General features: G+C 45.3%; 1 protein-coding gene across 6 annotated transcripts in view; it reads left to right on the top strand.

Moving 5' to 3' along the window:
- LOC106571249 (AT-rich interactive domain-containing protein 1B) overlaps positions 1–17,514 on the top strand; it is a 90,055-nt gene that overhangs the window by 65,554 nt on the left and 6,987 nt on the right. For all 6 annotated transcript variants that reach the window (XM_082961697.1, XM_082961700.1, XM_082961699.1 and 3 more), the window contains 6 exons: positions 1,093–1,244; positions 1,346–1,467; positions 4,569–4,778; positions 5,668–5,866; positions 14,967–15,105; positions 15,254–15,429. In XM_082961697.1, coding sequence (XP_082817823.1) covers positions 1,093–1,244; positions 1,346–1,467; positions 4,569–4,778; positions 5,668–5,866; positions 14,967–15,105; positions 15,254–15,429 — 998 coding nt within the window. The remainder of the gene's footprint in view (positions 1–1,092; positions 1,245–1,345; positions 1,468–4,568; positions 4,779–5,667; positions 5,867–14,966; positions 15,106–15,253; positions 15,430–17,514) is intronic.

Here is a 17,514-nt window from a genome sequence, read left to right as displayed (position 1 = left end):
GCCGATCGGTGGTTTGAAAGCCTCTCAATGACCAATACATAGTGTCATCAATCCAGGGGAAACAGACTTTAGTTTTGGGGTGGGAGAAGACGATGGTTGCGTCCCACTATGCCCACCTATTCCCTACATACTGCACTACTTCTTACCAATGCCCTATGGGCCCCGGTCAAAAGTAGTGCAAAAATATAGGGAATAGGGTGCCGTTTGGGACACACATAATGGTAAACTGGTTGGGAATGTATCTCCATTAGAGGTGGGGGACATGTCCTCATTACATTTCCCTTAGAAGGGAAATTAAGAGGGAGGAATCAAGTGTGACTGGCTGGCTGCCTGTGGGGCAAATAGCCTAGTTGCCAAATCACCAAACCACTGAGTCTTTCTCCTCGCTGGGTCCATTACCCGGTTAAATAGAGCAACCTAAATGTCATGGTTTGATTTCTTTCTCCACCACCAAATAAGTGAAGGGAAGTGAACAAGTGCATACTTTGGAAGGAAGGGGACATTATTAGGATGCTCCCTCAGTGTGCCGTTCAGCGCCCAGGCAGTCTGGCTGGGGGTTGGAAAAGAGCAGGAAATAAGTGGTGTTGATTTTCACTCGGCTCCCCAGACTTTTGATGGGGGTATTATTTCCCACAGGATTTAAAACGTCTTCAACGTTTCTTCTCTGTCCTTCTGTTGTAACACTGTCGTGTGTTTTGGAGTTGAGAAAAGCTGCTGACGCACTGCTTTTGATGACCAACATGCATTATTCATATTGTCTCACTCGCAACTAAAATCTATCTATACCTCCATCTCTATATCTATACCTCCATCTGTCCGTCAGGTCAACGTGAATGTACTGTATTACAGCGGTGGCTGGTGGCGCTTTAAACCGGAGGACAGGCTCATAGTAATGGCTGGACTGGAATAAATATGGTTTCCCTGTGTTGGAGGTTCAATTCCATTCCAGCCATTTCTATGAGCCTCCACTCCCCTCACCAGCTTCCACTGATAGTTACATGTACTGTATGAATATAAAGCCTTTGGTAATAACGTTGTGTATTATGGTGATGGTAAATGACTAACCCAATCTCTTGTTCTTTTGGTTTTCAGGCAGGGAATGACCCCCATGCCTCACCATCCAGGCATGAGCCCCAGAGGGATGGCCTCCAGCCCTGGTGGCCCCTACAGCCAGCAGCCAGGGGCCAACACCTCTGGGAGGATGACCCCACAGGGGCCCCAACCTCTCTACAACGCACCCTCAGGTATCTACCTACTCCGCACACTGTCTATGTATACCAGACAGTCACAAGCCCCAGTGAAACAGTGAATAAGAGGCTGAACTTTTTCCACCCTTCCTCCACAGGGCTCATGCATATGGGAGGAGAGGGGATGGTGTGTCCCACTGACCCCAAACGGAGACCTCCAGAACAGTACAAGGAGAGCAATACTCCTGGTCCTGCCGCCGTGCCCCCACCTAAACCCAAGGTAGGAGTTACAGTTCTAACAGGCCCCTCGTCAGTACCTCTCAAAGCATGTCCTAATTACACGTGTGAATGGAGGAACCTGAATGTGGCAAAGCTCAGCAAACACAGCATCTAACGAGGCAGCAGACAAAAAGGAATACCGAGAATTGAGAAAAACATCCTGTGTTTGGCGTCATTGTGAGGATTTTCTAAAGGAAGACGTCGCTTTCTCTATCTCTGTATTTACCTTCTGTTACTACTGGGAGACGGTTCCAAAATAAATGCTTCTTTATAGCCGTGCACTTTTATAATAAAAAGACCTACTCTCTTTTCAGCAAGTTGTTCATCATTATTACCCCACTCATGTCTCTGCCTGCCTGCCTGTCTCTTGACTGATTTGGATGTGTGATAGACAGAGAGGCATGCTAAAATAACCATCTCCCTTCGACTGCAAAGAACTTGTTACTGTTCACTGTGCTCTCTCATGATCTCCTGTTTCTCTTGTCAGAGCTTCGGTTTGGGTTTTTCTATTTTCCTCTTCTTTCCCTCCCTCCCTTGTGCTTCAAGTTCCCCCTTGCTTGGTTTGTTTCTGCACCCCTCTGTGTGGTTGGTTCCAGACTGAGAGTTGTGTGAAAGGGAACAACTTTTCTCCCTCTGCGTTCATTTGTCTCTTCACCTCATTACCGGCTTGTGAGAACATCCTCTTGATCACAAACTGAAGAGTGTCAGCCCAGCTGATCTGAGAGGAACCACTATCTGCTCTCTCTCTGTCTACTTAATGATCACTCCTCATATATTTGACTGCTTTGTGTGTTTCTGCTGTCATGGCAACAGCAGTAGCTAGCGTGGCTTCATGTTTCCAGACAACTTGAGGACTAGTAATAATGACTGTGGCCTTTGCTGCTGAAGCTCCTCCCATGCACCTGTTTGGCAGACTGCCCTAGAACGCCGTTGCTCAATCTCTGTATGGCTCCTCTCACCGTGTAGTTTCCACTGGGTGCTTTTCCAATCATGTGTTGAATATTTTGAAGCCAGTCAAATCTGCCTGAAAGCCTCCAGGGGAGTTCTGAACAGAGCAGTACCAAGTGTGTGACTGAGAGTGGGCCATTGGCTGCAGACAGCAGAGATCTTAGTCTCCCAGGATGTCTTTGAGGACAGGTTTTGCTGTTTGTATGCTTTCTGCATGGGTGTGTGACTGTGTTTTGGAAAAAGCGAGAGAGTGAGAGAAAAGGATCAAGTCAGGCTGAAATCTCTCAACTCCTGCCATCTCTCATCACGTGTCCCTGTTGTGTGTTGACGCATGTATGAGTGTGTACGCCCATCTATTCCTCGTCACAGGGCAGCTACAGCTCTTCTCAGCGTATGTCCCAGCCCCCCACCCCCTGTCCCCCGTCCCCCTGCCCTGCTAGTCTGTCCTCTTGTCATGGGGTGGAGGACAGCACGCCCACCAGCCCTGTAAGTGCCGCAAGCACTCGCTTTCACTTCTGTTCCTTTTTTAATTTGTTGGATTGGTTATATATTTCCATTTTTGTTTAGGTTTTTACAGCTTGTTCGTTTTTATATTCTAGTGTCTTTGTTTTTGATGTCTGAAATGTGATTGTGGTGATGTTTGTGACCGAGACGTTCTCATTAAGACATGTATACAATTGGACCAATAATTTTCCATTGAACACTCTTTTTCTCCCATCTCTCTCCCATATGGTGCCGGTAACCTGGCAGTCCTGCTGCACGACAATGGCTCAAACGCTTCTCTGTTTGTTGTTATTGATGACTGAGTATGTTAAAGGGATACTTCAGGATTTTGGCAATGAAGCCCTTTATCTACTTCCCCAGAGTCAGATAAACTCATGGAGACCATGTTTATGTCTCTGTGTCCAGTATGAAGGAAGTTGGAGGTAGTTTCGCACGCCAATGCTAATTAGCGTTAGCCCAATGACTGGACGTTTATGGTATCTGCTAGCAGTTGCGTAGACTTCGTCATTGTGTTAACACTATACTGAACAAAAATATAAACGCAACATGCAACAATTTCAAAGATTTTACTGCGTTACAGTTCATATGAGGAAATCAGCCAATTGAAATGGATTAATTAGCCCCTTATCTATGGATCTCACATGACTGGGAACAATCTGTTGGTCACAGATACCTTACAAACAATGGGCATCCATGATAGTTGTGTATTTAAATTTCCATTGATAAAATGCAATTGTGTTGTCTGTTCGTAGTTCATGCCTGCCCATACCATAACCCCACTGCCACCATGGGGCACTCTGTTCACAATGTTGACATCAGCAAACTGCTCGCCCAATCGACACCATACACGTGCTCTGCAGTTGGACGTACTGCTAAATTCTCTAAAACGACGTTGGTTGCAGTTTATTGTAGAGAAATTAACATGCAATTATCTGGCAACAGCTCTGGTGGACATTCCTGCAGTCAGAATGCCAATTGCATGCTCCCTCAAAACTTGAGACATCTGTGGCATTGTGTTGTGTGACAAAACTGCACATTTTAGAGTGGCCTTTTATCCCCCAGCACAAGGTGCACCTGTGTAATGATCACACTGTTTAATCAGCTTCTTGATATGCCACACCTGCCAGGTGGATGGATTATCTTGGTAAAGGAGAAATAGTCACTAACAGGGATGTAAACAAATTTGTACACAACATTTGAGATGAATAAGCTTTTTGTGTATATGGAACATTTCAGGGATCTTTTATTTCAGATCATGAAACATGGGACCAACACTTTACATGTTGTGTTTTATATTTTTGTTCAGTGTTTGCAACTGTGCCAACACTGTTAGCAAATTCCTTCAAACTGCACATAAAAGATGGTATCCATGAGTTTATCTGACTAGGGAAGTAGATACCGGGTTTCATTGTCAAAATCCTGTAGTATCCGTTTAATGAGAAAGTCCTCCAATCCTGCATCACATGCTCCTCTGTGTAGACAGCTGTGGGACCTACCTGACTGTATCGCTGCCATTCAACTGGGCTTGAATGCAACAAGTCATATAATAATCTACAGCTGGATGATGAACATGTTTCTGTCATCGTGACCCTCATGACCGTGGCCATGACAACAGTAGTAGCCCTGACTGACCCCTCCCCTCTACTTTAGAAGACCAGCCCGGCCACCATGACCAATGAGAAGATTCGCATCCTGTACGAGATGGGCGTGGAGCCCGAGAGGCGGGTGTGGGTGGACCGTTACCTGGCCTTCATGGAGGAGAGGGGCACACCCGTACCCATGCTGCCAGCCGTGGGCAGGAAGCCCCTGGATCTGTGCCGCCTCTACCTGTGTGTTCGAGAAATAGGAGGCCTGGCCATGGTGAGTCTGTGAGACCTGTGTGTTTGAGAGAGGGGACCTGGCCATGGTGAGTCTGTGACCTGTGTGTTCGAGAGAGAGGAGGCCTGGCCATGGTGAGTCTGTGACCTGTGGGTTTGAGAGAGAGGAGGCCTGGCCATGGTGAGTCTGTGACCTGTGGGGGGGGGGCCTGGCCTGGTGAGCGGACCGGGGAGAGGAGGGGCCTGGCCATGGTGAGTCTGTGACCTGTGGGTTTGAGAGAGAGGACCTGGCCATGGTGAGTCTGAGACCTGTGTGTTTGAGAGAGAGGACCTGGCCATGGTGAGTCTGTGACCTGTGTGTTTGAGAGAGAGGGAGCCTGGCCATGGTGAGTCTGTGACCTGTGTGTTTGAGAGAGAGGAGGCCTGGCCATGGTGAGTCTGTGAGACCTGTGTGTTTGAGAGAGAGGAGGCCTGGTCATGGTGAGTCTGTGAGAAAAGGTACATCAGTAGGCTGGACAGCTGAACAGTAGGCTGGACAGCTGAACAGTAGGCTGGACAGCTGAACAGTAGGCTGGACAGCTGAACAGTAGGCTGGACAGCTGAACAGTAGGCTGGACAGCAGGCTGGACAGCTGAACAGTAGGCTGGACAGCTGAACAGTAGGCTGGACAGACAACTACCTGGACAGCTGGCTGTTTCCCTCATTTGACATCCAGGCCTATCCTGGATGTCAAAATGACATTCAAAATTGACAAAGGCAAAATCTAGACCCTGGTCTGCTCCCTGACCCAATCCCAGTGTGCTATTAAATGAACTACGCTATGACCCTTGCTGGCCATCCCGTCCCAGTTCTACCCCATCATATACGGTTTCATACCCAGCTCTGGTTGCTCAGGAGTCTCCTGTCGGCCATATGCCCCCCTCCCCCTGCAGGTGAACAAGAGCAAGAAGTGGAGGGAGCTGTCCACCCATCTCAACGTGGGCACGTCCAGCAGCTCTGCCAGCTCTCTGAAGAAGCAGTACATCCAGTACCTGTTTGCCTATGAGTGCAGGGTGGAGCGGGGAGAGGAGCCGCCACTGGAGATCCCCGGGGAAACCAAGAAACAGGCTAAGATCCAGCCGCCCTCACCGGGTGAGTAAAACACTGGATACTGTAGCTTTCCTAGCTGAGCTGCACACTATGCAGGGTTGGGGTCACTTGTGTGTAGACTAGAGGTATAAGCTACCTGCTGGGGTTGACAAATGTACACCCATCCATAGCCATTAAAACAGGCAGACCCATTCAGTCATCCAGCCCTTCATCTATCCATCTCCGTTCTCCCTGGGCTGGCTGCTCCCTCCCTGCACGTGGGCCTATTTCTGTCTGACAGGTGATTGTCGCACTGAGAGAGACCGAGCGGGAGGGAGAGTAAAAAGGGAGAGGGGAGAGCTGTCAGACGGCCAGTGGTAGGATTCCCTACCCCCCAGGCGAGATGGCTGATGTCAGAGAGGGAGCAGGGAAGCAGGAGCGTGAGGGAGAGATACAGAGTGCGAGTTAGACTGTGGGAGAGAGAGGGCTATCAAGCTGCTGGAGAAGGGATTCCCCCTAGAGAAGCTGAATAGGGGAGGAGTGTGGAGTGGCTGTCTGATATAAACAACCATGACCTTAGTCTGACCTAGTTTCCCACAGACCAGTGGGGCAGTAGTTTTTTTCTCGCACTGTCTCTGTGTGTGAGTATGGTAGGGTCACGTGAGTTCACATGCTCAGAGAAGGAGAGAGCGCTAGAAAGCGAGATGGAGCGTGTGGCTGAAACTCTTCATTGTTTACTTTTGGAGTTGAAACACGTGGCGTCTTGGCTGGCAGAGGATCAGGCACCAGAGAATCTCTCATTTACCAACACATACACATTACTGCCTGCCTGGCCCATTCTCCCACCTTCTCTCTCTTTCTCTCTCTTTCTTTCTCTCTCTGGCTCTCTCTGGCTCTCTCTCTCTCTCTCTCATTCAGTTGGGATTATTACAAGACAGGCTTTTTAATGTCTTGAATTGTTTCACTTCTTTTCTTTTTATAGATGTCAGGTTTGAGGTTTCTTTTATTTTGTTCTTGTATCGTTAATGAGAAGAACAGAGTGGTTTTGATGTAAGAACAAATGGGGAATGTAAAATGCTGAATTCATTGGCTTGCATCCCAAATGGCACCTTATTCCCTTTATAGTGCACTACTTTTAACCTGAGCCCATAGTGCTGTGGTCAAAAGTAGTGCACTATAAAGGGAATAGGGTGCCATTTTGGACTTAACCATTATTACTAGGCTAAGCAGCCTTTAATTCTGTCTGGTTTTGCTATGAGTAATCTAGCCTGCATCAGATAGTTACATTGTTCCACCAGTACTGTACATGTATCCTGCATGTTCTCAAAGTTATTTATTTGACTTGTTGCATTCAAGCCCAGTTGAATGGCAGCGATACAGTCAGGTAGGTCCCACAGCTGTCTACACAGAGGAGCATGTGATGCAGGATTGGAGGACTTTCTCATTAAAAGGATACTACAGGATTTTGACAATGAAACCCGGTATCTACTTCCCTAGTCAGATAAACTCATGGATACCATCTTTTATGTGCAGTTTGAAGGAATTTGCTAACAGTGTTGGCACAGTTGCAAACACTGAACAAAAATATAAAACACAACATGTAAAGTGTTGGTCCCATGTTTCATGATCTGAAATAAAAGATCCCAGAAATGTTCCATATACACAAAAAGCTTATTCATCTCAAATGTTGTGTACAAATTTGTTTACATCCCTGTTAGTGACTATTTCTCCTTTGCCAAGATAATCCATCCACCTGGCAGGTGTGGCATATCAAGAAGCTGATTAAACAGTGTGATCATTACACAGGTGCACCTTGTGCTGGGGACAATAAAAGGCCACTCTAAAAGGTGTAGTTTTGTCACACAACACAATGCCACAGATGTCTCAAGTTTTGAAGTAGCGTGCAGTTGGTATACCATAAGTCGCCTCCAACGTGGTTTTAGAGAATTACATCCAACAGGTCTCACAACTGCAGACCACGTGTATGGTGTCGTGTGGGTGAGTGGTTTGCCTTGACTCCCAAGAATGAAAAACTAATTCTGATTGGCTGAGCATGACTCCCCAGTGGGTGGAAATCCACAGATGAGGGTCTAATGAATTTATTTCAATTGACTGATTTCCTTTATATGAGCTGTAATTCATTAAAGTTGTTTCATGTTGCATCTATATTTTGGGGTGTGTGTATATTAATTACACTGAGTGTACAAAACATTAGGAACACCTTCCTAATATTGAGTTGCGCCCCTTTTTCCCTCAGAACAGCCTCAATTTGTCTAAGCATGAACTCTACAAGGTGTCTTAAGTGTTCAACAGGGATGCTGGCCAATGTTGACTCCATTTCAGGTCTGCTGAGTGCACATTTACTGTGACCACTGATGCTGTACCCGCTTTAAGTTAGTTTCAGACCGTGGTCAAGTAGGCTACTGTGGCTATTTGATCATATTGTAGGCCTACCATCAAAAACAATGAACAAAATTCATTCCATAACATTTTAACATTCAGCCTACAGTAGCAGCCAATGTGTGGTATTCGATGTAGGAAAAGGTGACTGAAAATGTACTGTCTGATACAAGAAACCACTTTACAAAATAAATTGTATTATTATTCCGATACCATATTAAAAAGATTCAGACCAATTATGATACCCTCTGCCTATTGAATACTTATCTTATTCAAGCCTGTCTCAAAATACAACACTGCCCCTTTAAGACAGGCTCTTAACCTGACTTTTTTCCCCAAAGATGTCTAGAAATGTACATGTTTTGTGCTCTAGCAGGAAGCAATCACTCCCCTATTGCTGACTAGAAATTATCTATAACTGGGCTAATAACTCACTATCTAGCAAAGGATATGACCAAATGTGCACACGTGGCTGCATGCAGCTCTCGCTCTGATCTCAAAACAAGCTCATCTACTCACGACCGCTCATGCTGTAAACACAGTCCAGTTCAAAGTGAATGGCACATATCCATTTATGGCAATGGTCGATTTGCAAATAGGCCTACTGCAGCTCTGATTGGTTATGCCGCACCGGTCTGTGTATAGTATGGGCTGAGTCGTGCATGTCAATGCAATAGAATCCTACTCGGATGCATTCTGCCTACAACAACAGTTAGTCTTCCGTAGTTCGTTTTGTTTCGATATGTTGCATTGATTCGATCACAATTCCCACAGTAAAGGGAATTGTTGATGGTGTTATAACTAAGAGAGAGAACTGGAAAGTTGAGTGAAGTTCAATCTCGTGCATCTGTGCGGGCTGATATTTATTCTGCGCAGCAGTCTTGAGGGAGCTGCATGCAGCTTATAGGGAACATTGGTGGGGGACCATTCTTGATACACACAGGAAACTGTTGAGTGTGAAAAACCCTTAACACACACAAACCGATGTGCCTTGCACCTAATACCATACCTCGTTCAAAGCACTTCAATATTTTTTTTCTTGCCCATTCACCCCCTGAATGGCACGCACACACACACAATCCATGCCTCAATTGTCTCAAGGCTTAAAAATACTTCTTTAACCTGTCTCCTCCCTTTCATCTACACTGATTTGAAGTGGATTTAACAGGTGACAATTTAAGGGATATATTGGCATGGGAAATGTGTGTTTACATTGCAAAAAGCAAGTGAAATCGATAAGGGATCATAGCTTTCACCTGAATTCACCTGATCAGTCTTTCATGGAAAGAGCGTGTGTGTGTGTGTGTGTACACATACATGCATACAGTACCTTCAGAAAGTATTCACACCCCTTGGCTTTTTCCACGTTTTGGTGTTACAAAGTGGGATTAAAATATATTTCATTGTCGTTTTTTGTCAACGATCTACACAAAATACTGTCAGTGGAAGGAAAGTTCTAACATTTGTAAATAAATTATGAAAAATAAAATTGATTAGATACATATTCAACCTCTTAAGTCAATACATGTTAGAATCACCTTTGGCAGTGATTACAGATGTCTTTCTGGGTACGTTTTCAAGAGCTTTGCGCACCTGGGTAGTACAATATTTTCCCATTCATTTAAACATTCAGTCAAATTGGTTGTTGATCATTGCTAGACAGCCATTTTCAGGTCTTGCCATAGATTTCCAAGTAGATTTAACTCAAAATTGTAACTAGGCCACTCAGGAACATTCAATGTCGTCTTGGTAAACAACTCCAGTGTGTATTTGTGGGGTTTTTTTCGGTTGTTGTCCGGCTGAAAATTGAATTTGTCTCCCAGCGTCTGTTGGAAAGCAGACTGAACCCAGTGTTTCTCTAGGATGTTGCCTGTGCTTAGCTCTACTTCGTTTCTTTTTATCCCCCCAAAAATGTGTTGCCGCCACCACCATGCTTGAAAATATGAAGGGGCATTTAGTGATGTGTTGTTGGATTTTCCCCAAACGTAATGCTTTGTGTTCAGGATATAAAGTTAATTTATTTTTAGCCGTTTTACTTTTGTACATTATTGCAAACAGGATTCGTGTTTTGGAATATTTTTATTCTTTATGGGCTTCATTTCTGTGCTGTAAATTAGGTTAGTATTGTGGAGTAACTACAATGTTGTTGATCCATCCTCAGTTTTTTCTCCCATCACAGCAATTAAACTCTAACTGTTTTGTAGTCACCATTGGCCTCATGGTAAAATCCCTGAGCGGTTTCCTTCCTCTCTGGCAAGCGGGTTAGGAAGGACGCCTGTATCTTTGTAGTGACTGGGTGTATTGATACACCATCTAAAGTGTAATTAATAACTTCATGCTTAAAGGGATCTTCAATGTCTGCTTTTCTATTTATTTTTAGAAACTCAGCAACTGCATTTATTTTCAGCAAACTTAACATGTGTAAATATTTGTATGAACATAAGATTCGCAGAGTACGACCCTGCCTCACACAGGAAGCGGCGCAGTTCCTAATCCAGGCACTTGTCATCTCCCGTCTGGATTACTGCAACTCGTTGTTGGCTGGGCTCCCTGCTTGTGCCATTAAACCCCTACAACTCATCCAGAACGCCGCAGCCCGTCTGGTGTTCAACCTTCCCAAGTTCTCTCACGTCACCCCGCTCCTCCGCTCTCTCCACTGGCTTCCAGTCGAAGCTCGCATCCGCTACAAGACCATGGTGCTCGCCTATGGAGCTGTGAGGGGAACGGCACCTCCGTACCTTCAGGCTCTGATCAGGCCCTACACCCAAACAAGGGCACTGCGTTCATCCACCTCTGGCCTGCTCGCCTCCCTACCTCTGAGGAAGCACAGTTCCCGCTCAGCCCAGTCAAAACTGTTCGCTGCTCTGGCACCCCAATGGTGGAACAAGCTCCCTCACGACGCCAGGACAGCGGAGTCAATCACCACCTTCCGGAGACACCTGAAACCCCACCTCTTTAAGGAATACCTGGGATAGGATAAAGTAATCCTTCTAACCCCCCCCCCCCCCCCTTAAAAGATTTAGATGCACTATTGTAAAGTGGTTGTTCCACTGGATATTATAAGGTGAATGCACCAATTTGTAAGTCGCTCTGGATAAGAGCGTCTGCTAAATGACTTAAATGTAAATGTAAGATTCAACAACTGAGACAAACTAAAGAAGTTCCACAGACGTGACTAACAGAAATGAAATAATGTCTCCCTGAACAAAGGGGGGGGGTCAAAATCAAAAGTAACAGTCAATATCTGGTGTGGCCACCAGCTGCATTAACCTCTATGGGCTAGGTGGGACGCTAGCGTCCCCCCCGTGGTGCACTCCATCAACAGCAGGTGCATTTCAAGAGCGGCAAATTTGAAACCAAATAAATGTCAAAATTCAAATTTTTCAAACATACAACTATCTTACACCCTTTGAAAGATAAACATCTCCTTAATCTAACCACGTTGTCCGATTTCAAAAAGGTTTTACGGCGAAAGCATAAAGTTAGATTATGTTAGGAGAGTACATTGACAATAGCTGTGTGTAATGTTTTGTCAATTCAAAGACAGGGTCACCAAAACCATAAAACCAGCTAAAATGATGCCCTAACCTTTTACAATCTCCATCAGATGACACTCCTAGGACATTATGTTAGACAATGCATGCATTTTTAGTTCTATCAAGTTCATATTTATATCCAAAAACAGCGTTTTACTATGGCATTGATGTTGAGGAAATCGTTTCCCTCCAATAACCGGCAGTCAAGTCAGCACCACAAATTAAATAATTAAAATTAGAAAACATTGGTAAAATATTATATTGTCATTTAAAGAATTATAGATTTACATCTCTTGAACGCAATCAACTTGCCAGATTTAAAAATAACCTTACTGGGAAATCACACTTTGCAATAATCTGAGCACTGCGCCCAGAAAAATACGCGTTGCGATACAGACTAGCCGCCATGTTGGGGAGATCTAAAATCGAAAATACTATGTAAATAATCCATTACCTTTGATTCTCTTCATCAGATGTCACTTCCAGGTATCACAGGTCCATAACGAATGTAGTTTTGTTCAAAAAAGCTCATCATTTATGTCCAAAAATCTCCGTCTTGTTAGCACATGATCTAAGCCCGCCGGACTTCACTTCATGAACGAGGGGAAAAAATATATTTACGTTCGTTCAAACATGTCAAACGTTGTATAGCATAAATCATTAGGGCCTTTTTTAACCAGAACATGAATAATATTCAAGGTGGACGAATGCATTCTCTTTTATAACGTATTGGAACGAGGGTACCCAACATGAACTCGCGCGCCAGAGTCTAATCGGCCATCACCGTTCCATGGCTCTTGTTCCGTCAGATCTCACAGTAAAAGACTCAAAACACTTTGTAAAGGCTGGTGACATCTAGTGGAAGCAATAGGAAGTGCCAAAACATTAATCAACCCCTGTGTGTTTCAATGGCATAGGCTTAAAGGTAATTCAACACATCAGGTATCCACTTCCTGTCAGAAAATGTCTCAGGGTTTTGCCTGCCAAATGAGTTCTGTTATACTCACAGACACCATTCAAACAGTTTTAGAAACTTTAGGGTGTTTTCTATCCATATATAATAAGTATATGCATATTCTAGTTACTGGGTAGGATTAGTAACCAGATTAAATCGGGTACGTTTTTTTATCCAGACGTGAAAATACTGCCCCCTAGCCCCAACAGGTTAAGTACTGCAGTGCATCTCCTCATGGACTGGACAAGATTTGCCAGTTCTTGGTGTGATATGTTACCCCACTCTTCTTCCAAGGCACCTGCAAGTTCCCAGACATTTCTGGGGGGAATGGCCCTAGCCCTCACCCTCCGATCCAACAGGTCTCAGACGTGCTCAATGGGATTGAGATCCGGGCTCTTCGCTGGCCATGGCAGAACACTGACATTCCTGTCTGGCAGGAAATCATGCACAGAACGAGCATTATGGCTGGTGGCATTGTCATGCTGGAGGGTCATGTCAGGTACCACATGAGGGAGGAGGATGTCTTCCCTGTAACGCACAGCATTGAGATTGCCTGCAATGACAACAAGCTCAGTCCGATGATGCTGTGACACACCGCCCCAGACCATGACGGAGCCTCCATCTCCAAATCGATCCCGCTCCAGAGTACAGGCCTCGGTGTAACGCTCATTCCTTCGACAATAAACGCGAATCCGACCATCACCCCTGGTGAGACAAAACCGCGACTCGTCAGTGAAGAGCACTTTTTGCCAGTCCTGTCTGGTCCAGCGACGGTGGGTTTGTGCCCATAGGCGACGTTGTTGCCGGTGATGTCTGGTGAGGACCTGCACTACAACAGGCCTACAAGCCCTCAGTCCAGCCTCTCTCAGCCTATTGCGGACAGTCTGAGTACTGATGGAGGGATTGTGCATTCCTGGTGTAACCTGGGCAGTTGTTGTTGCCATCCTGTACCTGTCCTGCAGGTGTGATGTTCAGATGTACCGATCCTGTGCACGTGTTGTTACACGTGGTCTGCCACTGCGAGGACAATCGGCTGTCCATCCTGTCTCCCTGTAGCACTGTCTTAGGCGTCTCACAGTACGGACATTGCAATTTATTGCCCTGGCCACATCTGCAGTCCTCATGCCTCCTTTGCAGCATGCCTAAGGCACGTTCACGCAGGGACCCTGGGCATCTTTCTTTTGGTGTTTTTCAGAGTCAGTAGAAAGGCTTCTTTAATGTCCTAAGTTTTCATAACTGTGACCTTAATTGCCTACCATCTGTTAGTGTCTTAACGACCGTTCCACAGGTGCATGTTCATTCACTGTTTATGGTTCATTGAACAAGCATGGGAAACAGTGTTTAAACCCTTTACAATTAAGATCTGTGAAGTTATTTGGATTTTTATGAATTATCTTTGAAAGACAGGGTCCTGAAAAGGGGATGTTTTTTGTTGTTGCTGAGTTTATATACATACCCATCTACCAATAGGTGCCCTTCTTTGCATGACATTGGAAAACCTGCCTGATCTTTATGGTTGAATCTGTGTTTGAAATTCACTGTCGAGTGAGGGACCTTACACATAATTCTGTGTGTGGGGTACAGAGATCAGGTAGTCAATAAAACATGTTAAATACTATTATTGCACACAAAGTGAGTCCATGCAACTTATGACTTAAGCATATTTTTACTCCTGAACTTTAGGCTAGCCATAACAAAGGGGTTGAATACTTAGTGACTGAAGACATTTCAGCTTTTCATTTAATTCATTTTGACATTTTGGGGTATTGTGTGTAGGCCAGTGACAAAATCTAAATTGAATCCATTTAAAATTCAGGCTGTAACACAACAAAATGTGGAAAAAGTTAAGTGGTGTGAATACTTTCTGAAGGCGCTGTATTTCTACATACATACATGCATACATACATACATATATACATACATACATACATACATATACATACATACATACATACATACATACATACATACATACATACATGCATGCATGCATGCATGCATGCATGCATGCATGCATGCATCTGTCTCACACTACAGAAACAGGAGATAGGCTCCTGACCTATGGGCCGTTCTGGCTCAGACAACTTAATTACTTATACATCCCTCTAGGGGCTGTGTCTTTTCTCCTTAGTCTCTCCTGCTTACTAATGCTCCCTGTAGGGTCCCCATGTTTATCAGTCTGTCTATAGCACATGTTTATGTTTGTATATGTATTTTTTATGTATATTTTTGACGTTTTAACAATTGTCTACCGTTATCAATTTCCCTTTAGCCAACTCTGGCTCCCTGCAGGGTCCCCCCACCCCCCAGTCTACAGGTAGCAGCTCCATGACTGAGATGTCAGAAGGCATGAAGCTTCCCACTCCCACCACCACACCACACGGACACATGACCCCCCAGCCAGGCAACAGGTAGGTCCTGGGCCGGGGGCCACTCATAGCCCGAGAGTGTGGGGGTGCGTACATGTGTCTAAATCTGACTGTATATACACACGGATACCCCTCTTTAACCCTTTGTATCATGCTTTCTTGTCCTCCTTACCCCTCCTGTATGTCTCAGGAACAGTGTTGGTATCCGTGTCCAGGATCCCTTCTCAGAGGTCAGTGACCCTGCCTTCCACAAGCGAGGGCCCATGCCCTCTGGTGCCCCCTACCAGCAGGTTGGCGGTAGTGCAGACCCCTCCATGAGGATGCAGTACGACACCAACAAGGACCCCTATGAAGGGCCCCGGAAGGGTGAGTGGACCAGGCTCTCCTTAAACACATGACATACAGTGCATTCACATAACACAGTACACTCCTACTGGTATTGTCCACATTGCTTGTCTGTGTTCTTTTTGGGGGATATTTGTGTATTAGTATTATACTGTTAGGCATTTACTGCTGGAGCTAGAAACGGGGGCATTTACTGCTGGAGCTAGAAACGGGGGCATTTACTGCTGGAGCTAGAAACGGGGGCATTTACTGCTGGAGCTAGAAACGGGGGCATTTACTGCTGGAGCTAGAAACGGAGGCATTTACTGCTGGAGCTAGAAACGGAGGCATTTACTGCTGGAGCTAGAAACGGGGGCATTTACTGCTGGAGCTAGAAACGGGGGCATTTAGTGCTGGAGCTAGAAACGGAGGCATTTAGTGCTGGAGCTAGAAACGGAGGCATTTACTGCTGGAGCTAGAAACGGAGGCATTTACTGCTGGAGCTAGAAACGGGGGCATTTACTGCTGGAGCTAGAAACGGGGGCATTTACTGCTGGAGCTAGAAACGGGGGCATTTACTGCTGGAGCTAGAAACGGGGGCATTTACTGCTGGAGCTAGAAACGGAGGCATTTACTGCTGGAGCTAGAAACGGAGGCATTTACTGCTGGAGCTAGAAACGGAGGCATTTACTGCTGGAGCTAGAAACGGGGGCATTTACTGCTGGAGCTAGAAACGGGGGCATTTACTGCTGGAGCTAGAAACGGAGGCATTTACTGCTGGAGCTAGAAACGGAGGCATTTACTGCTGGAGCTAGAAACGGAGGCATTTCGCTGCACCTGCTTTAGCATCTGCTGATCTTTGAATGCGACAAATAAACTTGGATTTTGATACTAGATGAACAATGTGATGGTAGTAAAAGTGAAGTAATACACCTGTTGTCTGAACTGAATATGGATGGTACTTCCTCAATTCTCCATGTAGGTTCAAATCACTTTTCGTCCTTGTTTTTGGTTATCTCTATCATGATTGTTTCCTTAGACTATGTTGCCCCCAAGTGATAAAATCATGTACTACACATCCTTGCCTTTTATAACGCCAAACATGAATGCAGATGGATTCAGAATGGCCTGTATTCGCCAATTACATTTACACGCACCAGGAATTTGTCCTGGTCAAATGGTGCTGACAACATTAAGCAGAGTACACAGACAGAATATAGACAAAATAATTTACACTTTATTTACATACAGTGCATTGGAAAGTATTCAGACCCCTTCACTTTTTCCACATTTTGTTACGTTACAGCCTTATTCTAAAATGGATGAAATAGTTTTTTTCCCCCTCATCAATCTACACACACTACCCCATAATGACAAAGCAAAAACAATTCTTTATTTAAAAAAAAATGTTTTACATATACACAAGTATTCAGACCCTTTACTCAGTACTTTGTTGAAGCACCTTTGGCAGCGATTAAAGCCTCGAGTCTTCTTGGGTATGACGCTACAAGCTTGGCACACCTGTATTTGGGGAGTTTCTCCCATTCTTCTCTGCAGATCCTCTCAAGCTCTGTCAGGTTGGATGAGGAGCGTTGCTGAACAGCTATTTTCAGGTCTTTCCAGAGATGTTTGATCAGGTTCAAGTCCGGGCTGAGCCACGCAAGGACATTCAGAGACTCCTGTGTTTTTGCTGTGTGCTTAGGGTCGTTGTCCTGTTGGAAGGTGAAACTGAGTCTGAGATCCTGAGTGCTCTGGAGTAGATTTTCATCAAGGATCTCTCTGTACTTTGCTCCGTTCATCATTCCCTCCATCCTGACTAGTCTCCCAGTCCCTGCCGCTGAAAAACATCCCCACAGCATGATGCTACCACCATGCTTCACCGTAGGGATGGTCTTGGCCAGGTGATGAGTGATGCCTGGTTTCCTCCAGACGTGACTCTTAGCATTCAGGCCAAAGAGTTGAATCTTGGTTTCATCAAACCAGAGAATCTTGTTTGTCATGGTCAGTCCATTAGGTGCCTTTTGGCAAACTCCAAGTGTGCTGTCATGTGCCTTTTACTTAGGAGTGGCTTCCATCTGGCCACTCCACCATAAAGCCCTGATTAGTGGAGTGCTGCAGAGATGGTTG

This window comes from Salmo salar, chromosome 15 (genome assembly GCF_965601325.2).
Source record: "Salmo salar chromosome 15, fSalSal1, whole genome shotgun sequence".
Lineage (NCBI taxonomy): Eukaryota > Metazoa > Chordata > Actinopteri > Salmoniformes > Salmonidae > Salmo > Salmo salar.
This window is presented reverse-complemented; position numbering and strand designations above follow the sequence as displayed.